Here is a 22,816-nt window from a genome sequence, read left to right on the forward strand (position 1 = left end):
TATTTGTGTGAAAATGTGAATCAAACATTACAGAACATTAAAACCAAGTTTTCTCCATCGGATGTAGTGTAGAAAGACACACATCTGGTGTTTCATGTGAAACGTTCATGACCTTCTACCTTCTGCTGGTATAATCTGACATCTTGTGGTGGGATGTGTAAGTGTGTGTGTGTGTGAGGGCAGGGGTATAATCAGACCCTCCCTGCTCTCTCCTCTCCATCGTCATCCACCCATCCCATGTGGATTGTCCTGTGTGTGCAGGGTGGGGCAGAAAGCACCGTTCACATGTAGAAACATCTCAATATTAATGTCCTATATACATATGACGGATCGAGATCACTTACATTTACCCAACAATACATCATTCCCTTATTCTCGCAGGAGAGCATAAATAAGACCCCTAACCCCATGACTGGAGCGAAACCACGTGACCTGCGCCTTTGTTCAGCCTCTGTTGGTGTTGCCAGATTAGCACGACAAAATCCTTCAATTCCAGTCCGAATAAATGCAAAACCTCCCACACACGGTTCCAATCCGCTTTTTAAAAAGGTTTAAAATATTGACTACAGTTAAATGGTATGGGGCAAGGATTCCGAACCCTGCTCCTGAAGGATTCCGACCTGCAGCATCAATAACTCCCTACGGTCTCTGGCCATCACGATTCAAACAATTCCCGCAGGTGTGAAAACGATGCCGGAATCTGGCAACCCGAAACCGGTGACGTCATCACGGGCCAACAGCGACATCTGCGCGAGCCTCCGGGACGGACGCGGGGCGCGTGCCAGGCACCGTGCATCAGCCGGACAACAACAATAATTACAATAATAATCATAATGAAGACGAGAAAGCGGAGGTTTATGGGAGTCTGACGCCGTGTGTCGTGCGGTTCCGTGCGCTGCTGGTAATTATGACACACACACTGAGACCATGCGCGCATGCATGTATTAATAATAATTAATCTGTAATCTGTTCAGATCGTTTTTATTAAATCTCATCTGTTTATTTACTCCAATGCACGCACGGTGGTGAAAATGTCCTTTCTGCAGTCTGTTTCGTTAAGGGTCACAGGTCAATAAATTCATGTTGTTCATCCCTGGCAGCCCCAGCTGCTGGACCAGGAGGGTTCTGCGGACCTCCAGTGACGGCCCTGCGAAATGAACCTCTCCTCCGTCCAGAGAAGGAGGTGAGGCACGACTTCGCTCGGCTCCTCGGGTCGGGCTGCATTAGATAATAATTCATCTGCTCTGATGCCTGGATTTTCACGCCTGAGATCAGTGCCGGAGGTCGCTGGTGGACTGGACGGAACCAGGAGATGAGTTTCATCTGAGCAGCCAGGAGGTCCTCCCCGAGTCTGGTGGGACGTGGCCATGGGGGACTATCTGGTGGAAGCTGCCAAGCACATCCGCATGGCCCTGGACCGCGAGGTGAGCGAGGACTACGAGGCGGCGTTCAGCTACTACAAGAACGGCGTGGACCTGCTGCTCAACGGGGTTCAAGGTACAGAGTCTACGCCGTTTTCCGTCGTCATGTGATCGCCACGTGCGCCTGAGCAGGTTGTGGCCATGTGACCATGGGGGACTGTCGAATGATGAAGGAACCGCTGAAGTGCCGGTTCCTCTATGTGGAGCAGTGAAGGTCACATTACGCTGTTGTGTAGTTCAGGAAGTTGCCAAGCCTGCATTCAGTTAAAAGTACTTATTAGAAAAGCGATTTATGAATATTAACAACAGGCACTGGGGGAGGAACTACTACTTCTGACACCCAGAAGGTGAAATTTCATCTCGTTTTCATACGCGACGTCTTAAAAGGGGCGGAGCTTGTAGGAATGATTGACAGCTCTTACTGGAGGGTCAATACGTGCCACGCCCATGTGTAACGTAGCGTCCACCTCTTTCCTTTCTCCTCGGTTTCCCTCTGTTCTCTACACGGCCCTGAAAAACTTGGATCCGTAGGCAGGATTTCAGGTGGCGCCCCCACGCGTCGTAGTGATGAAGCATCTTTGTCAACAAACCTTTACGTTGTGACAGAAACGTGATGAGACGCAACGTAACTGCTGATCAAGTGACAATGACTATGATCAAACATATCATGTGATTTGGTTGACGACTAAATTAGTTTTTAAAGTGAAAGTGAAGTGATTGTCACACGGTGCACACAGTGAAATTTGTCCTCTGCATTTAACCATCACCCTTGGTGAGCAGTGGGCAGCCATGACAGGTGCCCGGGGAGCAGTGTGTGGGGACGGTGCTTTGCTCAGTGGCACCTCGGTGGCACCTTGGCAGATCGGGGTCTTTCAGTGTCTTCCATGGTGGCCTCATAGGGAATTTAAGTATGATTATTATTATTATTACTACTACTATTACTTAATAGGCTTTGCTAAGCGGGTACATTCATGTTGCTTTGTTCTTTTCATATGAAGACACATTAATGCCGACTAGTTTTAAGAATACCTCCACTTGTGGCGCCCCCTGGAGGAATGGAACCCTTAGCATTTGCCTGCATCTCCAATGCCACAAGATCGCCCTGTCTAAGATCCGGAAGCGACTTACATAAGAGCTTTAAGACATCCGCCATTATAATCCCTCGTTTGGTTCTCTAGGGCCCCATCTTTTATTCGAGCGCTCTGAGTGGTGAACGAGTGAACACGCCGCGAAACTGGAGGCTGACAGCTCCTTGTCTTACAGTGGACCCCAACCTGGAGCAGCGCGAGGCGGTCAAGCGCAAGACCACCCAGTACCTGAAGAGGGCCGAGGAGATCTTCATCTCCCACCTGCAGGACAACTTTGGGAAGGGGAGCTCTCAGCTGGGGGTACGACTCTTTTGAACCCTCCAACATCTTCTGCATCCCGTTCTTCATAGATGGGATGAGCGTAAAGATCACTTTATATAGATCAAATAATACGAACACACAAACTACACATCCCATAATGCACTTCGCTGACAAACTGAGCTCCCTGCACAAAATTTCGGACATGGCCGGTGTTTAGCTGAATTAGCTGAGCCCCTCCTGTTTTCATGCCAGGCCTCTGAGGGATGTGGGTGGAATGGGCTTCCTGTCTCTGGAGATCAGCCTCCTCGGTCTGATTCATCGATGAGAGGGAAGCATGTGGCCTGAGGGCGGGGCTTCTGGTTCTTCCCAGATGGTGCTGATGTTTGAGGCTCTGTTGGGAGACAAACACTGGCCTCGCTAGAATCTGTTACATCAATGCTGTGGTTGGTCACCAGGGTTACAGCAGCCTGAGGTTCCGTTCCATCAGGCACCTGAGCTCGCCGGTGGAGGATCTGGAGATGTACAAAGTCATCGGCATCATAGACAAGGTACGGAAGTCCAACGCTTCATTATCTACGGTTTTGTTTCTATGAGTGGAACATCCACCTCTGGAGGACTGCGCGGTCACATGGTCAAACCACCAGTGTGTCTGAGAATAAAAAAGAAGAAGTGAAAAGTGATTGTGCAAGAACCTGTGAATCTGTTACTCCCTGTCTGATAGAGAGTTTAATAGAAACCAGACAGCTTCTATTTCCACAATTTCAACGTGCAACTAATTACTAACGTTCCAACGTGCCTCTTTCGTAGGTCCTCACCGTTCAGAACCTGGCCCGTAAAGATACGTTTGTAGTCAAGGTGAGTGATTGTGTCTGCTGGGTTATTTTGGACCACGATGGCCTTTGCTGTAGGGGGGGGGCCAGATGTCTTGTGGTCGGGTTCTCGGGTCTCGGGTGATCGATCGGCCTGAAAGCTCAGCAGAAGCGGCTTTCTGTAACCAGACACCCCGTCTTGTAGGAAGTGAGCCATGGCGGCTGAGACGTCTTTTCAATATCCTCACAGTATATAAAGACTATTTACATTTACAGCATTTATCAGACGCCCTTATCCAGAGCGACGTACAATCAGTAGTTACAGGGACAGTCCCCCCCTGGAGACACTCAGGGTTAAGTGTCTTGCTCAGGGACACAATGGTAGTAAGTGGGATTCGAACCCGGGTCTTCTGGTTCATACGCGAGTGTGTTACCCACTAGGCTACTACCACCCATTTAAATGACCAACCTACTGTAGAATTGCATTAAAATGCCCTTATTAACATTCGGCTGTGTGAGTGGACATAGTCCTTTTGTTTGTCTCCACAGAGCCTCCCAAAGTCGAGCGGGGAGAGTCGGGAACGGCCCACTGTCATCCCTCAGGCCGTGCCGTTCATGGTGAAGCTGCTGAGGTACTACGTCAGCCAGGACGCGGTCTACCTCCATCTAGAACACGTCCGAGGTGGGCCCACCACGCTGCGCCTCACTGCGCCATGTTCTCCAGTCGCTTCTCTCCTGAGCACCCGTCCCTTCGTGTGTTTTCAGGGGGTAGACTCTTCTCCAAACTCAACAAGATCCAGAGCCAGGCTGCGAGAGAACATCCAGAGTGTTCCAGTCCCAGCCAGCACAGGATAAAGCTGAAGAACAGCTACACCTCACCAGCCATCAGCCAGGAGTACAGCCAGCATCTCATCATGACCAAACTGGACGCGGACTGTCCGGCGTCGTGGCTCGAGGCCCAGCATCAGCTGGAGGACACCAGGACTCACTCCTACTGTGAAGAGACGGGGTGTCTACTGACCTCCAGGATGGGAGCCTCCAGCTTCCAGGCTGACCAGAAGACGTTGTGTGGTGCGGCAACGAGACCCGACTGTCCTTCCCAGACAAACCCGGGCCTGGTTTCTTCTGCAACATCTCAGGAGGATGCTGCCCTGCCCTCTTACTTGAGCATTGGGGCTGAACGGCAGGAGTCCACTGATGTCTGCGTGAATTCTCGTCAGGCAGAAGGCTCAGGTTCAAACTCAGGCATCCGCGAACCCGCTGACCTCCATCTGCAGGGGACTCAGCCGGTCCCCGTCCCCAGCTGGAGACACGGCCGTGGAGTTACACCAACCGTGTCCAGCCAGGCTTCTCGCCCAGGCAGCGTTGTCACGGTGGCCTTAAACGTGGAGGACACAGCGTCCACGGACAAAAGCCGGAGAAACGATGGGACAGTGACCTCAGGGAATTTCCAGCCACACACTGTCGGTCAGTCTCAGGTTTCCAATGGAAGCTCGGAGAAAGGGAGTGGCGAGGAAGACTGGGAAGTTCTGAGCTTGGAAAAAACCCACAGTGGTGAACCAGCCTCACCCACACCTGCCACCGTGAGGGACATTTCTCCAGAGACTGGCTCTGCAGAACCAGAGGGGGTGTTCATGGAGCAGCTGATCGAGGTGGATGGCTGGTGCCATCTGCCCCAGTTCAAGACGCGGGCTTCACAAGAGAAGTCCAAGCACGGCCGGTGGGGGCTTCCCGAGTCTGAGGTTCGAATATGGGGAGCACAGATCCTCCTCGCTCTGGAGAGCCTCCATGAGCAGGGCATTATCTGCTATGACCTCAACCCAAAGAACATCTTGCTCACTGATAATGGTACGTTCTTCTGGGTCGAGCTCATGCACAGTTCACATTAGAGGCGTGAACCTTCACTGGTCTCATGATCCGATTCGATAGCAATTATCAAACCACCGATTATCGATGCATCCCACCAATATTTACATACAGTCACTACCGGCACTACTTTATAACCAGATTTTTTATACCGCCGCCAGAACATCGCCAAGCCACGTCATTCTGAAATAATTCAGTATGTTCTGCACTGCATCCATGCAGAACTGTCCACCATGCATGGACCGTTTCAACACCCCCAGGGTTAGTAGTGGTCCTCTGTAGCTCATTGCCTTTTGTGTAGTGCACCTTCATGATGATAGCAGGTGTAAAGAGCTGCTGGAGAACATCAACAGTGATAAAGCAGCAGATGTTGTGGCACCATTCTTCATTCATGACCAGGGATGATATTCTACTGTAAATCAGTCATTGATGGAACTCATGGCATCCATTTGAGTGGTGTTTGCCATGTGGCCTCCAGCGGTCAGAGATCTTGGTCGCATGTTCTCTTTGTTTTCTTTCCCTACAGGAACGGTGTGCTTGACATATTTCGGCCAGTGGAGTGAGGTTCAGTCTGAGATTAGCTTCAGAGCTGTGGAACAGATGTACTGCGCTCCAGGTGACAACATCTACTGATCATTTAGCATAAAAACGTTCCGTCCGGCCCTCTCAGGCGTGTCGGGGCAGCAAAATCCCTCCATGCTCCTTTCTGAGAACAGATTTAAATTTCTGCAAGCAGTGATTCCGAGGGATGGTCTGATATGGTGCCGTGTCCACTTTGTAATCTCTCCCATGCACGCTCTCACCAGAGATCGGAGGTCCGTACAGGATCACAGAGGCGTGTGACTGGTGGAGTCTCGGAGCGTTGCTGTTTGAGCTTCTTACTGGAATGGTAAAACTCAGGACTACTCATTTACATTTACAGCATTTATCAGAGCGACTTACAACCGGTAGTTACAGGGACAGTCCCCCCCTGGAGACACTCAGGGTTAAGTGTCCTGCTCAGGGACACGATGGTAGTAAGTGGGGTTTGAACCCGGGTCTTCTGGTTCACAGACGAGTTACCCGCTAGGCTACTACCACCCTATACTCACACCACACCTACTGCAATTTAGTTCTGACTGTTGATGAACCAAGAACTGAGTAGAAACCATTTTTCCTGGCAGCCCCTGTGGCAGTGCCACCCTGCAGGGGTGCATCCTCACACCCAGCTCCTCATCCCAGACCATCTGAGTACTGCAGCTGCCTCCTTACTCACAGAGGTAAGAATCTCCCACGAAGTTCGAAACCACGTCCGGCCGTTTCTAAACGAAAGCTGACGTATGGCCTTTAATGCAGCTCCTCCAGTTCGATGCTGGCTACCGCCTGGGCTCGGGTGGCGGCGGCGTGAGCGACATCAAATGCCACCCCTTCTTCAACTCGGTGGCCTGGCACCGGCTGGCCAGCTAACGGACCAAAGGAACTGCTGGCCTGCAGGAGACTTGGTGGAACGCCGCCTCCCCCTGGTGGTCAGAGTGGTCAACCCGCCCACCAGGACAACCAACTCGGCTGTAAAACAACATGAATTCATTTCTAGTGGTGTGTCGACTACAGTGTAAATCCAAACCTCATAGTTACGCATGAACCGAGTCTTGTTTGACGACTATGCTTCTGTCGGGACTTCCTGCACATTCAGGCCTTGCTTCTATGCAGTATGCGACTGATGGCGAATCTTAATAAACCATTTCAGAACGTTCATCACTTTAGTGTCTTCAATGAATTATGGGAGCATGAAAACGCAGAATGAAAATGAGCAGACGTACTGCTCAAGTCTGCTGAACCAGTCTGCGGTTCACATGCACAAATGCCACTTCCTGTCAAGCGACTCAAGACATGCAGGCCGATGGGTTGGTTTCTGGTTGCAAGGTCCCATTTAGAGTTTTTTTTTTCTCTTCTTGAGTTAACCGCACGCGCAGCCCCCTCCCCGACCCACTAAAACTCTGGTTAATAGACTATAGGACTGCGGTGAGCACAACTCACACCATCAACAATGCATAATGAACAATGCTTCACTTCATGAGAAGTGTGCCCTCGCAGACTTCCGCTTGGAGAAAAAAAAAAAGAGACAGTCTTAAAAAATTCTTTACTTTTACATTTACACTGAAGTATCAAACACTAAACTCTTCCGTTACGTCACTTAATAGCGCATTTAATAACCAGCAGATGAACAGAGAGCACGCAGGCATGTGCTTCGCTTTAAATAGGGACACGTGTTGATACGATCTGTCCCTTATTGATCCTGATTTCAGATCAGAAATACGGTTCTTAATTAAACCGTTTGACAAAGCCGGGGAGCAGCGCGTAAGCGGTTTTATTGAGACGCCGACATATCATCACGCGTCCTGGAGCAGCACCCGTGGGTCCTCCACCACCGTCTACGAGGCCATATATTTACATTTACAGCATTTACCAGACGCCCTTATCCAGAGCGACTTACGGTCAGTAGTTACAGGGACAGTCCCCCCCTGGAGATACTCAGGGTTAAGTGTCCTGCTCAGGGACACGATGGTAGTAAGTGGGATTTAAACCCGGGTCTTCTGGTTCACAGGTGAGTGTGTTACCCGCTAGGCTACCACCACCCTACAGTCAGCACCACGTACGTCACGGGACGGATCTCCACCTGAGCAGGAGAACAAGAGGACGACGAGTTCAAATAACAGTGAAAGGTCTTTAATTCGTGCCGGCAAAGACACGGGTCTGCCAAAGATGCCATGCACGCCCAAGATGGCGGACAGAGGGGGACTGACGACGGGGGTCCCGAACATGGCGAAGGTCTTCTGACCGTCCCATCAGCAGTAGTAAAGTACAGTACATGGAAGGCCTTCTCCATGTCAGCAGAGTCCATTCCCTCCATGCCTCTGATGACGAGGGGCCACCATGAGGCCCCAAAAAAGTTAACCTCGCCTTGCCACAGAAAGACGGTGCTATCGCTCGCGAACAATGAGCGGCGCAGTCTTCGTATCAGCTGATCGGAGATCTGATGGCTTCAAGATGTGGAACAATGCTCGTATTATGCTGCTATCTGTCCGCTCATCGACGAACAGGAAGCGGCTGTTGAGAAGGCCGCAGGGAGTCTCGCGCGACGCTCTCCGGTGCCTCTGGCGTGGCCGCGCCCACGCCGGCGTCCGCACAGTCCCGTCCCGCAGCGGCCCGCTTGGCCGCGTCGTGAGTTACTGGGAGAAAGCGGATTCACGGTCGGAGATTATTTCTGTCGTTTTGTGTGTCAGGCCGCACGACCAAAGGAAGAAAAGCCGAGAGCGCGTCAGACCACAAACCGTTTCGGGCGCGAAGATGAAATCTGCATGTGGGGCAGGTCGGTGGGTTTCTGGGTGGGTGGGGGGGGAGAATTCCATCGCGTGCCACCACACAAGGTGGAGTACTTAAAAAGGCACAAGCGTAGACGCCGGGGGTCGGGGCATCGTACCTGCTCGACCAGCGCCGTAAACCCCAGTTTCAGCCGTCTTTATACAAACGTCTCGTTTCTGCAACGTTGCTGTGAATGAAGAAATGGAAAAGCGAAGAAAAACACAACACGTGGAATGAATTAGGCAGAAAACTGTCAAGATATTAAATCTCAGAGTGAAGATGCAGGGTGGAAGTAGCCTAGCGGGTAACCAGAAGTCTCAGGTTCAAATCCTGCTTACTACCATCGTGTCCCTGAGTAAGAAGAGAAAGAAGAAAGTGAAGTGATTGTCACATGTGATACACAGCAGCACAGCACACGGTGCACACAGTGAAATTTGTCCTCTGCATTTAACCCATCACCCTGAGTGAGCAGTGGGCAGCCATGACCAGCGCCCGGGGGAGCAGTGTGTGGGGACGGTGCTTTGCTCAGTGGCACCTCAGTAGCACCTTGGCGGCTTGGGATTCGAACCGGCAACCTTCTGATTACAGGGTCGCTTACTTAACCGCTAGGCCACCACTGCCCCTTAAGACACTTAACCCTGAGTGTCTCCAGGGGAAGACTGTCCCTGTCACTACTGATTGTAAGTCGCTCTGGATAAGGGCGTCTGGTAAATGCTGTAAATGTAAGATCTTCAGTTGAAACGAAGACATCTAGTGAAACATCCTCGCCACACAGTACTCTTCAATACAGAAAACTCGATTAAAATAAATGAATGCTTATTTCCTGTGTGTAACTGGCGAAATCCGGATCTCTGAGTCTCGACGAGATGAAGGCAGCAGTTGGATTGAATCAACATCCAGCCACAAGGTGCAAAAGCCATTACAACTCCGTTTTCAGGAGGCGCCTCTAGATGGCGCTGTCTGAAATGGTGGTGACACCTTTAGCACCACACCCTCTCCAGGTCTCCAAAAACCACAGAAATTTAAAGGAACATTGGGTGGCGTTGCAACCCAATTTGGACTGGTGTCCCGGATTGGACTGTGGCTTAAACCTAACCCTACTCCTAAACCGAACCCTACTCCCAAACACTAGACCTACTCCTAAACCAAACCCTACTCCCAAACCTAACCTTACTCCTAAACCTAAACCTACTCCCAAACACTAGACCTACTCTAAAACCGAACCCTACTCCCAAACCTAACCTTACTCCTAAACCAAAGCCTACTCCCAAACACTAGACCTAAACCTAAATCCAAAACTGTTGCCTGGTCCAAATCAGGTAGCCACAGAGGAAATCATGTTTACACCCAACAACTGACCATGCTCCCCGCATTTTTTATGCATTTTTATGAAAACCACACACTTAGCATATGATTTTAAAAAAATGTATAAATTATGAATGTGGGTGTTTGTGGGGGGAACACTGGAAGCGCTCCTGTTAATTGTACGTTTTCCTGTTCCTAACCCACTTTGGGCTCTAAGGTTTCTCAACTAACAGCATTACCCACCTCCCAAGACACACGCCCTCCGAGAAAGGAGAGAAGCAGCGATAAAAATCTTCACTTTCCAGACCCTTCAAATCTTATTGGGCCGTCATAAAAGCCCATATCGTTTCAGACGTCCCTCTCTGTGCTCCGCCCCGCCCCTGCCCGTCTCAGGGGACGTGGGCAGATGCTCTCGGCCCCCGCTGGGCCGCACTCCTTCGTCTCCAGACTGACGCAGGCCGGTGGAGTCTTCCTCCAAACCAGTCAATGGCAACTCAATTAAGACCAAAAAACAGCCGACCTGGAGAGCTGAAAGCCGACACCCCCATTTGCGCTCAGGAGGGATCCTCAAAGTGTCATCTTCTGACCAGCAGGACGGCTGATGGAGGACATTAACGTTTCCTTGTAAATTAATAAAGCGCCTTTTGCCCGAATCTTATCTTTTGTTTTCACTGGCATTAGGGCCAAATATTTACATTCCCGGGGTTCACGGGGGGATCGCCTTTCAAAAAGCTCTTCCTGTCCAGCAGATCTCAATCTATAACCATTTGCGTGAGCGCGGCCGAGGGCCTAATCGTATTTACGGGCCGCACTACTTTGTGTTGTTCCACGCCGCGTCAACTTTGACCAGAAGCTGCGCTGCATTAAAATGCCGCAGGAAAACTGAGGAAGAACGACCCGCGCCGTAGGATTTGTAGGGCCGAACTGGTGATCTGGCAGCCCGTGCGACTGTGTGGGTCCCCGTGGAGACTCCTCTGGGAAGTGAAGTGATCGTCATACACAGCCGCACAGCACATGGTGCACACAGAGAAATTTGTCCTCTGTATTTAACCATCACCTCAGTGGCACCTTGGCGGGTCGGGATTCGAACCGGCAACCTTCTGATTAACCGCCAGGCCACCACTGCCCCAAACCACAGTGACTACAGTGAGCATCCCGGTATTAAAGTATTGAACGATGATATAATAAATGATTACGTCCACAAGGTTGAAAGTTCTGGGCTTCCTTCAGCCTCATCCGGATAATTTTCACCTGTGACTGACCACCGTCACCACACATGTGGCGGTGCGTCCCTCACCCTGCGCTCTGACCCCTCTGGGGTCCGGGGCGGCGGCGGCGGCGGCTGTGGGTTCGAGGGCTGAAACTGGCGTGACAGTGAGGAGGACGGTTTCACTGAACATCACGCTCACCGTTGCGTTTCAAACTGAAAGCAGCACACGCAGGCACAATAAATTGAAATAAATTGCCTTGCACCAGGGCTCTCTCACCCGCCGCGGTGCCCGGGTCCTGGCCTGGCACTGGTGGCATCGCGGGCATGCTGGTGGGAACGGGGTCGAGGTGCCACGGCCTTTAGAAGCGTTTTCGTTTTCACGTTCGGTTATTAATAAACGTGCTCGTTTCAACCACCAAGGTCTCCGTAACAGATACAAGTTTTCCAGTCAACAACCTCAGGCTTTGGTCGGTATATTTAGGGTGAATGTGCGGTAGGGGCACTGACCTCCTTTTCGGAGTCTGAACAGCGGCGCGCCTCCCTCGGGACCCAGAAGGGCACCGATGGCACCCACTGTAGGGGACAGAATAAAAGCACTAAAACACAAATCTAGCGGACTGCAATTTCACAGTCGTTCATACATGCGGGTGACAAAAAAAAAAAATTATAATAATTTGCACGTGGTGGAACCAACCATAACGGTTTCAATTTCGCACATCACCTCATCCTCCACGACTGTGTCCCACTGCGGAGGAAGAAAAATTTAATCGATTAAAAACATATATATACTGTCATAAATCATGATGGTGTCATGGTCGGCTTCAGAAACGTTATCTTTCTCCCTGACAGTCTGTAATGCAACATTAATAGAATAATCAGATAACCTCGTTTTAATTGGGAAATGGGTTCGACTAAAATAAAATGTTTTTTTGTCTGTCCTGCTCGGCACTTGTACTATATTGACTGGGTTAAATAGATTTGTATTACAAAAAAACCCCCCACTAAAATACAATTTTCATTGACTAAAATAAGACTAAAATGTTCAGACTTGTAATTGACTGAAACCTGACTTGACTAAAATGAGCCTGGACGTGACTAAAGACTAATAAAGACTAAAACAATCACTTGCAAAGACTCAACTAGAACTAAAACTAAGACAGGCACCACAAACAACTTTGCATGCCACACAAGCTTGATCCGGGAGTTTGAAGGACGTGTCAACTCCTGGAACCCCTTAAACAGCATGGAATGCTGACACAGCATTATGCCTACTCCGCCCTTCCAGGATCTGCTGCAAACATCTTCAGGTGCCAGATACCACAGGAGCTTTCCGGTCCAGATGACTGGGACCGGTGGTTTTAATGTTGTGGCTTGTGCAACAGTTCACAATTAAAAATACAAAAACGCAAATAAAACCCCCAAATAATCCTACATACGTGAGGCGATTTGGAAGAGACCGAATGCGGCTTTGGTATCAGCATACATTTCATTTAAACATTAAACTTGAACTTCTGCACCCAAAAACAAAATACCGTTCCATTACACGTAAAAATACATTTACCGACTCATTTGAAGTGGAACGCGCCGACTTGCTGATATGCCGCTGTGTTACGAAAAATTTCAGGTTCGGAAATTATGAAATAAAATAAAAGACAACGCTGACCTGACGTGGCCCGTAGTGTTAACGATTTATTACCCTGTTATTAAAAAAATGGTAGCTGTCGAGTTCTCTCATTTGAGGGCCCATATGTACTTTTTTTTTTTTTTTTGCCCATGAGTGCAAACTGCAATTTATGCTGCAATTATTATTATTACTGAGTCTTCAGGGCCTTTGTGACCAATAATGAAAATGAACACAAGCGAGGTGCCAACCAGCACCCCTTGTAATCAACTTAGGTCTCGAGTTTTTCTAATTAACTCACCAAAGTGCTTGTGAACGAGGCAGGAAAAAAAAAAGTCAAGATGATAAAGTTGAATTATTGTGATTGCCCTGTGTTGCCATACAAGCAGAAGACTGCTTTCAGGGAATTTAATTAATTAAAAAAAAAGTAATTAACATTTAACATTAGCAATTACGTTTCTCATTCGACGTACAATAAAAAGTAAAAAAAGACCTTGGTTAAACCTGACGTGGTGCTGAATGCTCAAATGGCCAGTGAATAGCAGTGAATTTCGCTGATCAGGTGATGTGACTGACGAGAACTGGGGTAGAAGGTTCGCTGGTCCTACAACGGGCCCATGAGGGTCAGAACTGGACTGTGGAGCAAGATGATGTGCTGCTCTGATGATCCACATTTTCTTTTATATCAAGGAACACCAAGCTGACAAGATGATCCTTTATTAGTACCACAAGTGGGAAATTTACTTTCACCGCAGAAACTGTCACAGCTTACAAGAGCAGCAAAAAAAATAAAATAGCATGGAAAATATAATATACTATATAATATAAAAATTCAATATGCAAATAAATAGTCTGCAGAAAAACTGTGGAATGGAGTATTAAAAATATCTGTATTTACATATAACAAAAATATATTTGTGTGTAGAATATATGTAAGTGTACATACAGTACAGGTCAAAAGGTTGGACACCTTCTCATTCAACGTGTTTTCATTATTTCCGTGACCATTTACGTTGGTAGATTCTCACTGAAGGCATCAAAACTATGAATGAACACATGTGGAGTTATGTACTTAACAAAAAAATGCTTCTCCAACAGTCTTGAAGGAGTTCCCAGAGGTGTTTAGCACTTGTTGGTCCAGCTCACCCCAAACCATCTGGATTGGGTTCAGGTCCGGTGACTGTGGAGGTCAGGTCTTCACTTTTTGTTAAGTACAGAACTCCACATGTGTTCATTCATTGTTTTGATGCCTTCAGTGAGAATCTACCAACGTAAATGGTCATGAAGATAAAGAAAACACGTTGAATGAGAAGGTGTCCAAACTTTTGGCCTGTACTGTAGGTACAGAGTAGATATATATACACATATTTCACATAAGAAAAAAAGTTGTTATATTTTGACAATAAAATTACAAATATTATTCCAGAATATTAGTATATGTCTTCTTTTTTAAGATAGCTAGCAGTATTTAAGATACCTCTCCGGCTCAGGGACCGCACCTTATTTTGTTGTACTTGTTGCAAAGACAATAAAGATCTTCTGATTCTCGGACGTGTGTTTGTTAGCCTATGTATGTGTGGTCAGCTGTTGTAGAGTCAGACAGCGGTTGGCAGAAAATAAGAAGACGAATCTGCAGGAAAACCATGAGTTTCAGTTTCAGTTCTAGGTGTCAACGTCAAATTCCGAGTTCTCAGGACCACAAGCCTGACGCATGATGCATCATCACACAACCTGCTGGCGGCCTGGCACCAGATACCACAAGAAACCTTCGAGGTCTTGAGGAGATCACGCCTCTACAGATTTACAATTACAGCAATTATCAGACGCCCTTATCCAGAGCAACTTACAATCAGTAGTGGAGACACTCAGGGTTAAGTGTCTTGCTCAGGGACACGATGGTAGTAAGTGGGATTTGAACCTGGGTCTTCTGGTTCACAGGTGAGTGTGTTATCCACTAGGCTACTAGCAACCACAGATCTGACCTGTTCATGTGGCACAAGGGGACCTTCATTATATTAGGGACCATGAGATGTTTATTGAATAACTGACCTCTGTATGAAACAGGTATGAGGGTTTTAAAGATCCCCTGACATGACATTATTTTTTGCTTTTATGTCGGTCTTGTTGGTCCCGTAAGTCTCTTGGTGCAGAATTACAGCCACTTTGATCCAGTCCCACAATGAGATTTCCCAGGACGTGCCGTCTCACGCATAAGATAGCCTTTCCCCTTAAGATGTCATAAGGGGACAAATTGGGGCAGTGGTGGCCTAGCGGTTAAGGAAGCGGCCCCGTAATCAGAAGGTTGCCGGTTCGAATCCCGATCCGCCAAGGTGCCACTGAGCAAAGCACCGTCCCCACACACTGCTCCCCGGGCGCCTTTCATGGCTGCCCACTGCTCACCAAGGGTGATGGGTTAAATGCAGAGGACAAATTTTACTGTGTGCACCGTGTGCTGTGCTGCTGTGTATCACATGTGACAATCACTTCACTTTCACTTCACTTCCAGATCCGACCATCGGTGAAACAGGTATTAATGTTAAATCATCTCACAAAGCCACATGTCAGGGGACCTTTAAACATCACTTGAGCTTTGCAACCCACCATATCGATCGTGCATCGCGATATATCGCCATGTATACCCCCCTTCCCCCCCGACCCACGAAACGATTCTTGCACAAGGACTCGCAGGGAAATGGAACGTTCTGGCACCGAGTGAAATTCTTCTGTACCGTCCTCGTAACTGCTACGTAACGCGTGTTACAGGCAGTCTTCGCAGGGACGGTCCCCCGGAGACACTCGGGGTTCGAACCTGGGACCCGCTTCCCCTCGCGTCGCGACTACGACAACTCTGCCCCGACCGCCACAACTTCCAACGGCGAGTTAACAGCTCACAAAACCCGTCAATCTGATACGTGCAACTTTAACCCGGTTTTAAAGGGCTGCGGTGTTTGCAGACCATGGAAATAACCAACACGCGTTTTTTCTTTTAATTAAAAAAAGTTGTAGCGATATAATAATAATAATAATTAAAAAAAAAACACAACCGACCTCAACATTGATTTAAAGCGGAGAGAAACGAGCCCGGTTCGGTCCGGCGGTCCGTAATGAACAGACCACGCCTCGACTCGACTCACCATCTCGACTCATCAGCTCGACTCACCTCCCCTGGTCTCCTCTGGTCTCCTCTGGTCTCCTCTCACTCAGCGCATCTTCTCGCAGCGGCGGCAGCAGCAGCAACAGGTAACGGGACCCCCGGTCCTCTCACGTCTCCTCCTCGTATTTGGGGGTAAAAAGCAACTTTTTTTTACCACGTTTCTGATCGTGGGCTGATTTTCTGCTCCGTGTTAGATGTTCTCCTAGTGACCTTATGCACACGCGGGAGATGATTGAACGATTATCGGACAAAGAAGAATTTCCACGGTGCTGATCAGGCTTTATTCGGTTAATTGTTCCTCCTCTGCCTGGAGAGGGGTCCAGGAAGAGGAGCTGAATTATAGATGAAAGCAGAGTATCGATGTGGAATTTTAACGCCGAGCCGTTCTGACATGCCATGATGAACAATCTGCTATTCAGCAGCATTTATGGCCAGAATTGTTCCGCTTTTTGTTGAATGGCTTCTCGGTGTGTGTTGGCGACTTTTTGAATCCCAGTGCTGCGTGTTCCGTATTTCTCGTCGTTTTATTTAAGGTGTGATAAGGCAGTGCCCCCTTTTCCAGATTAACTGTGGGCGACCATGAACCTCGGCGTGCCGGACCAGGGAGAGGGCTGCCCGGAGGAGGACAAGGCTGAGCTCTTGATCCCCTGCTTCCGCCGGAGCGCGTACGAGGAGCCGCTGGGGCCGTATCCCAACGGCTCCGTCATATCCCATCTGCTGCGCAAGACCATCCACAGCAAGAGGGCCCTGGACAGCGGCCTGTTCTACGCCGACGACCAGGCGAGCGTCTCCTCCAAGGACAGCGCGGGGGACACCGTCTCCCCTGGACATCAGACCTCCGGCGGGCCCCTGAGCACCCACGTCCAGGCCAAACGGGCCCGAGTGGAGAACATCATCCGGGGCATGGCCGGGTATGGGGACGGGGAGGGGGACGCCGGGGACACCCACAAGGAGAACAAGCGCAAGCAGAAGCCCCCGCATCACCAGGAGAGCGGCCCCGGATGCTCCACCAGCAAGGACGAGGAGTGCCACAAGCTGAAAGAGCAGCTGCGGAACATGGAGCGTCTTCTGCAGCAGCTGCAGAGGAAGTTCCTTCAGGTGTACGAGCAGGACGACTCGGAGCACGAAGACGGGAGCCACGGGGACGAGGGCGGGGCCGCGGGCGGGGCCGGTCAGAAGGAGGGGAGGAACCTGCAGGAGACCCTGAAGTGCGAGCTCTCCAGAGCGGTGAGTGAAAGTGTGGACCACGTCTTCAGGAAGCTGACCCAGTCGCCGCCACCGCCTCGTTTCTGCCAGACCCCCGAGAGACGGGCCCCCGCCCCGCCCGGGGCCCCGAAGCCGCCGGACGCCGAAGACGCCTTCAAGCCGAGGGCGGCGGAGTTCTACGAGAGCCCCGAGCACCAGACCGAGGCCCTGTCCCTGGTGGTCCGCAAGACCCCGCCCAGCCAGGCCGTGAAGAGACCCTACCCGCTCCACCAGTCCCCGCTCCCGTTCGGCTACGGCGCGCCGCTGCACGACGGCCAGATCCTGGAGCACCTCCTGAAATACGGCCCTCACGCCAGCCTCGCCGGCCTGCCGTACCTGCCGCCGGCCCCGGACCCCGACCTGCCCTGGGACAGCCTGGCCATGAGGCCCAAGGTCCGGCACGCGCGGCCGGACCCGCTGGGCCCGGTGACGATGGAGGGCCTGTGTCTCCCGCACGTGAAGATGGAGTGCGGAGACCTGCAGGCCATGGTGGAGAGGAGCTCCTACATGACGCTCAATATATCCTTTCCCCGAGCGCAGCTAGAACATTCCGGGTCCACATTTCCCGAATTCCCGCGTGGTTTTTTTTTTTTACGTTTCACCGTACGTTCCGTTTAAAAGAGAAGCAAGTCCAGGTTCTCTCTCCTCCCTCGGTGAACAATGGCCTGTTGAGTGGAGTGCCGCGGTGAGCATTTCCACTAACACGGACTTCAAGGAGAATTTTCACTTTGATCTGGCTAACCCTAAAGAAATGATGGCGTCTTCTTTAATCTGGGCCCGGTAATGACTTTAAGTCCAGAAAAAGACAAATAAAAAGGGAATACGGGGCTTTGATAAGAATTGTCGGGAACAAAAGGCAATTTTCAAAGAGAGAGAGAGAGAGAGGGAGAGAGAGAGAGAGAAAGCAACAGTTTCTCTCCAGGAAATTCTCTCCTCTCGGACTTGAAAAGGGTCGGAGCGTCTCTCAGTACCTGCCGAGCTATCGCAGTGCGTCAGCGGGGTCACTCCCGTCTCATCCCGTCCCCCCGACCCGCTTTATTTATTTATTCCTTTCCAAATGTTTATATCGCAGCGATAATAATGACTATTTTAATCATGTCATTAGATGGTGTGTGGGCATTTGGGCACTTCAAGCCCTTTCTGGTGTGGGACGTCTTTTCCAGCCCAAGGGGATGAAAGTCAATCTCTCTCCTCTCGGGATGAAACTCCGGCGCTTATCAATCTTTAATTTCGCCGGTCCATTTCAAAGGGAAGCTCCTTCTCCGAGTGGACGGCGCGTGGGACAACGGGGCGTGGTTCGGCGTAAATCGAACTCCCTCTGCACTGGTGGCCAGTGTTTGGCCTCTAATTAAAATCCCTAGTGGCCGTGCCACCATTGAGAGCTTCATGACAAGTCGCTCGGCCGATCAGATGCTTATTCGATAAGAAAGGTTGAAAAATGGCCGCGGTTCTTGTCTGGTCCCCGTTTTCTGAGCCCTAACCTGAACACATCCAGGAAGGCCTGACGCCCAACCACCTGAAGAAGGCCAAGCTGATGTTCTTCTACACCCGCTACCCGAGCTCCAACGTGCTGAAGACCTTCTTCCCCGACGTGAAGGTAAAACAACTCCGTCACCCGGTCGGCATCCCGTGGGGGGGACGGGGGGACGGGACGGCCGGAGGAGGCAGAGCGACGCGCGGAAACACTTTTTCTTTTTAGGGCGAAAGACACAGATTCACGCCGGTCAGCAAAAGGTGACAAAAGCAGCGCCGCCTCCATTCAGCGTTTGACCCCTCGGCACTGTGAGGCCGGCGAAGTGTCAAAAGGCAACAAAAGAGCCGAATGCACAAACACACACACACACACACACACACACACTTCTGCTGGGCAAAGTGTAGCAGGTTTTCAACGTATTAAAAGTAACAATGTTTCAATATATGAACAAAATACTGACATTTGGACGTAAACGGGCAGATATTTTATTAGAATTCCATCGATCCGTTATTAGTATTAAAATGGAGGTTTTTTTTGTTTTTTTTTCGTATGAGCTCAAACTCGGTGACTAACGGTGACGGGGAGAGGCGTTCGCGTCCCTGACCCCCCGGGGCCGAGCCTCCTCCGGGCGGCGGCCAGAAAAAACCGGGCTAATCCCGGTGTCCAATTCCATTGGGATCACCCCGAGCCACTCAGAGGGAACTCTCCTCCTGTCCGTCTCAGCGGAAGACGGGCGGTCTCTCCTGTTGTTTTGGCCTCTTAACCCCCCCTTTCATCCTGTTTTGTGGGTGACGGGGCGCAGCGAGAGCGTGAAGGCCGGAGAATTTGCTGTTCTTGCCGAATTGCACAAAGAGAACCGAGCGAACGTGCTGAAAACGAACCGGTTTTTACTCTGTCACACAGTTCAACCGCTGCATCACGTCCCAGCTGATCAAGTGGTTCAGTAACTTCCGCGAGTTCTACTACATCCAGGTGGAGAAGTTCGCCCGCCAGGCCATTGTGGACGGCGTCAACGACACCAAGGACTTGTCCGTCGGCCGCGAGTCGGAGCTTTTCCGCGCGCTCAACATGCACTACAATAAAGCCAACGACTTCCAGGTACGTAGAGAAATGGCGTCGGATCAAACCGGGGCCGCCAGACGCCCTTATCCAGAGCGACTTACAGTCAGTAGTTACAGGGACAGTCCCCCCCTGGACACACTCAGGGTTAAGTGTCTTGCTCAGGGACATGATGGTAGAAAGTGGGGTTTGAACCTGGGTCTTCTGGTTCACAGGCGAGTGTGTTAGCCACTAGGCTACTACCACCCTGTTTCGTCCGTATAAAGTGAAGTGATTGTCATTGTGAAACACAACAGCACAGCACACGGTGCACAGAGTGAAATTTGTCCTCTGCATTTAACCGTCACCCTGAGTGAGCAGTGGGCGGCCATGACAGGCGCCTGGGGACCAGTGTGTGGGGACCTTGGTGGTAGTAGCCTAGTGGTTAACACACTCGTCTATGAACCAGAAGTCCCAGGTTCAAACCCCACTTACTACCATCATGTCCCTGAGCAAGACACTTAACCCTGAGTGTCTCCAGGGGGGGACTGTCCCTGTAACTACTGGTTGTAAGTCGCTCTGGATAAAGGCGTCGGATAAATGCTGTAAATGTAAATGTAATGTAAATGTTGGTGGGTCAGGATTCGAACCGGCGACCTTCTGACTATGGTGCCGCTTCCATATAACGTATACGCCCCAACTGAAATGGCGTCCAGTCGTCACGAACGACCCCTCGGGTCACTCTGCACCTGCGGCTCCGCGGCCCTTGTGCAGCCATTATTCAGAGTCGGGACGATGCTTTATCAAACTGTGGGAAGAGGAAGCCGCAGAATCCCGCTAAAACAACTGGGGATTACGGGACGGCCACGCCTGAGCGAGGCGGGGATTGCTACTGATGCGGAATGCTGAGAAAGACGCGGCAGACTCTGAGGGCTAAGGGGCCGATCGGTGGGAACGAGCTGAGACAGTTTTCTTTACCTTGGGACCAAGACATTCCTTTCCCAGGGGCCCTTTGTGTGTCGAGACGAAGGGAAAGAAAATAGTGCCGCTCCCGACCAACAACAGACTGGCACACCTTCTCCCACGGCTGCCCCCTCCGCACCTCGTCCCAAACCAAGTTCCATCTAGCGATGCGTCCACAGAAAATCAAAGCGCTCTTCCCTGCCGCACCTAATGCTTCTGACACAGGATTTGTTTTATACGAGTTGAAGGACAAAGGAGTGGACGTCTCACATGAAAGCTGGTCTAGAAATGCACATCAGTGACCTGTACCTAAACTTTTCAAGTACTCAAAATCAAATAAATTGGCCACATTTTATGTAACATTTTTAATGCAATTTTTTTTTTTTTTTTACCAAAAATGTTAAAAGGTATAAAATATTTTGAAAACATATTCAGCGTGGACAAGAATATGATTCGGTGATGAATGAAATGCTTAGATTTTTTGAAAGCCTGTGCAAACCTGATACTTTTATGTATAGGTGTTTTTTTTTTAATGGTAAGAAATTACAGTTAATAATTTCCTGGCATGAATCAAACAGGTCCCGGAACGGTTCCTTGAAGTCGCCGAAATCACCCTTCAGGAGTTTTTCTCCGCCATCTCACTGGCCAAGGACTCCGATCCCTCATGGAAGAAGGCCATCTACAAGGTCATCTGCAAGCTGGACAGCGATGTCCCGGACGAGTTCAAGTCCTCCACCTGCCTTTAACCTGACGGCGTAGCCCTCCCGTGCAGCAGAGCGTTTATTTGTGATGTAGTTGTGGCCAGAAATCGCGTTTCTCTGTTTCTCCCGCAGTGCAGACTGTACAGAGGGAAGTTACCTTCAGTCACCTCTGAGCAGAATGTTCAGAACTCACCCAGAACAGTCCTTGAAGGTCCCCTGACCTGACATTATTTATTGCTTTTATATCCGTCTTGTTGGTCCCGTAATACTGTATCTGAAGTCTCTTTCCGAAATTCAGCCGTGGTGTGGAATTACGGCCACTTTGATCCCACTGTGAGATTTCCCAGGATGCGCCGTTTCACCGTCTGTAGCTTTAAATGCTAATGAGGAGGAGAGAGGCGGGACGAGGAGGAGAGCAGCCTATAGGAGTTGAGCTGGCATTCACGGAACATTCCACAACATTTGGCACAGACAGGAAGTCATGTCGTAGTTTTTCCAGAACTTAAAAAAATACAATGGCTCACTTTTTAATCCAATCACCGAGCACCGGCAACGCTTCACACGTTTGGAAGCCATTACGGTCGGTGGAGATAATGTTTTAGGGGAGGGGCGGGAAATTCTCTGGGTGGAAAAAGCATGAGAAATGGGAGGTAACCTTTCCCCTTACGACGTCATAAGGGGGACAAATTCCAGATCTGACCGTCTGAGCTGCCGCTTTCTAAACAGCGAAGCAGAACGACCAAAACACTCTTTACACCTATCGACATTTCTAGATGCTGCAGGACCACCGACAGGCTTGGGGAACTCGGATTAATGTTAAATCATCTTCATGTCAGGGGACCTTTAATATAGAATTTGACACAAACATTTTCTAATGCTTATTTTTGCTTATTTGGAGTCATAAATGTATTACAGATTTTGTTTTCTCTCAAAAGTATTTCTGAAACTGAACAATTTAATATTAAAATGTTTTTAAGACATATGCTCAACACTGTAAACAAAAGTGTATTTTGTTCAACAGTTTTTTGGCTTTCTTTTTCTAAGAATTTAGGGATTAAAATCTTTGAAAAAAAATGGCACCTACAACCAGATATTTTCGGGTGATTATGGAATTCGGTAATGGTTTATGTAAGATTATGTAAGATTTATTAGGGCATGTAAACAATGATACCAAAATAAGATCTGATTTACTTCTTGTGTTTGATGTCCAGCAGTATTATGAATAAAATTATTCTATGATTCTGTGTTACACAAATGATAGATGCTCCTGTAATGTCATGTAAACAGTGGCAAATTACAGGAAAACAAGACTAAACTA

At 49.6% G+C, this 22,816-nt stretch overlaps 3 protein-coding genes across 6 annotated transcripts in view; 2 read left to right on the forward strand and 1 right to left on the reverse strand.

Annotated features, from left to right (window-relative positions):
- The window catches only part of angel1 (angel homolog 1 (Drosophila)), a 35,501-nt gene extending 19,412 nt beyond the window's left edge, over positions 1-16,089 (reverse strand). Inside the window, exons 1-2 of one of the 3 annotated variants that reach the window (XM_028988976.1) lie at positions 11,997-12,047; positions 11,810-11,875 (exon numbers count right to left, since the gene is read on the reverse strand). Coding sequence is in view for 1 of the 3 variants with exons in the window: in XM_028988949.1 (XP_028844782.1) it covers positions 16,058-16,070 (13 nt within the window). In the remaining 2 variants the exon portion in view is untranslated. Of the gene's footprint in view, positions 1-1,007; positions 1,208-11,809; positions 11,876-11,996; positions 12,048-16,057 lie in introns of those variants that run through there. The other 2 variants (XM_028988949.1, XM_028988985.1) reach the window with 2 other exon arrangements.
- Positions 698-7,177, forward strand: rps6kl1 (ribosomal protein S6 kinase-like 1). Of its 2 annotated transcripts, XM_028988929.1 has the most exons (12): positions 698-901; positions 1,101-1,183; positions 1,276-1,497; positions 2,685-2,809; positions 3,226-3,318; positions 3,578-3,625; positions 4,129-4,261; positions 4,345-5,427; positions 5,972-6,061; positions 6,252-6,334; positions 6,609-6,704; positions 6,781-7,177. In XM_028988929.1, exons 3-12 carry the CDS (start codon positions 1,368-1,370, stop codon positions 6,889-6,891), a joined length of 1,992 nt encoding a protein of 663 aa, XP_028844762.1. In that variant the 5' UTR covers positions 698-901; positions 1,101-1,183; positions 1,276-1,367; the 3' UTR covers positions 6,892-7,177. The 2 variants fall into 2 exon arrangements, with proteins under 2 accessions (XP_028844762.1, XP_028844758.1); XM_028988925.1 differs by having other exon boundaries at positions 1,101-1,497.
- Positions 16,090-16,129: 40 nt separating the features above from the next.
- prox2 (prospero homeobox 2) lies at positions 16,130-22,030 on the forward strand. The gene is made up of 5 exons (XM_028991850.1): positions 16,130-16,163; positions 16,640-17,839; positions 18,810-18,919; positions 19,700-19,894; positions 21,376-22,030. Exons 2-5 carry the CDS (start codon positions 16,657-16,659, stop codon positions 21,541-21,543), a joined length of 1,656 nt encoding a protein of 551 aa, XP_028847683.1. The 5' UTR covers positions 16,130-16,163; positions 16,640-16,656; the 3' UTR covers positions 21,544-22,030.
- Positions 22,031-22,816: the final 786 nt, after the last annotated feature.

This window comes from Denticeps clupeoides, chromosome 1, assembly GCF_900700375.1.
Source record: "Denticeps clupeoides chromosome 1, fDenClu1.1, whole genome shotgun sequence".
Taxonomy (NCBI): domain Eukaryota; kingdom Metazoa; phylum Chordata; class Actinopteri; order Clupeiformes; family Denticipitidae; genus Denticeps; species Denticeps clupeoides.

Coding starts and splice junctions, on each gene's coding strand:
- rps6kl1 (XM_028988925.1), top strand. CDS start 1,368: ATGGGGGACTATCTGGTGGAAGCTGCCAAGCACATCCGCATGGCCCTG. Junction 4,262..4,344: donor CCATCTAGAACACGTCCGAG/GTGGGCCCACCA, acceptor GTGTGTTTTCAG/GGGGTAGACTCTTCTCCAAA. Junction 5,428..5,971: donor CATCTTGCTCACTGATAATG/GTACGTTCTTCT, acceptor CTTTCCCTACAG/GAACGGTGTGCTTGACATAT.
- prox2 (XM_028991850.1), top strand. CDS start 16,657: ATGAACCTCGGCGTGCCGGACCAGGGAGAGGGCTGCCCGGAGGAGGAC. Junction 18,920..19,699: donor CCTTCTTCCCCGACGTGAAG/GTAAAACAACTC, acceptor TCTGTCACACAG/TTCAACCGCTGCATCACGTC. Junction 19,895..21,375: donor ATAAAGCCAACGACTTCCAG/GTACGTAGAGAA, acceptor TGAATCAAACAG/GTCCCGGAACGGTTCCTTGA.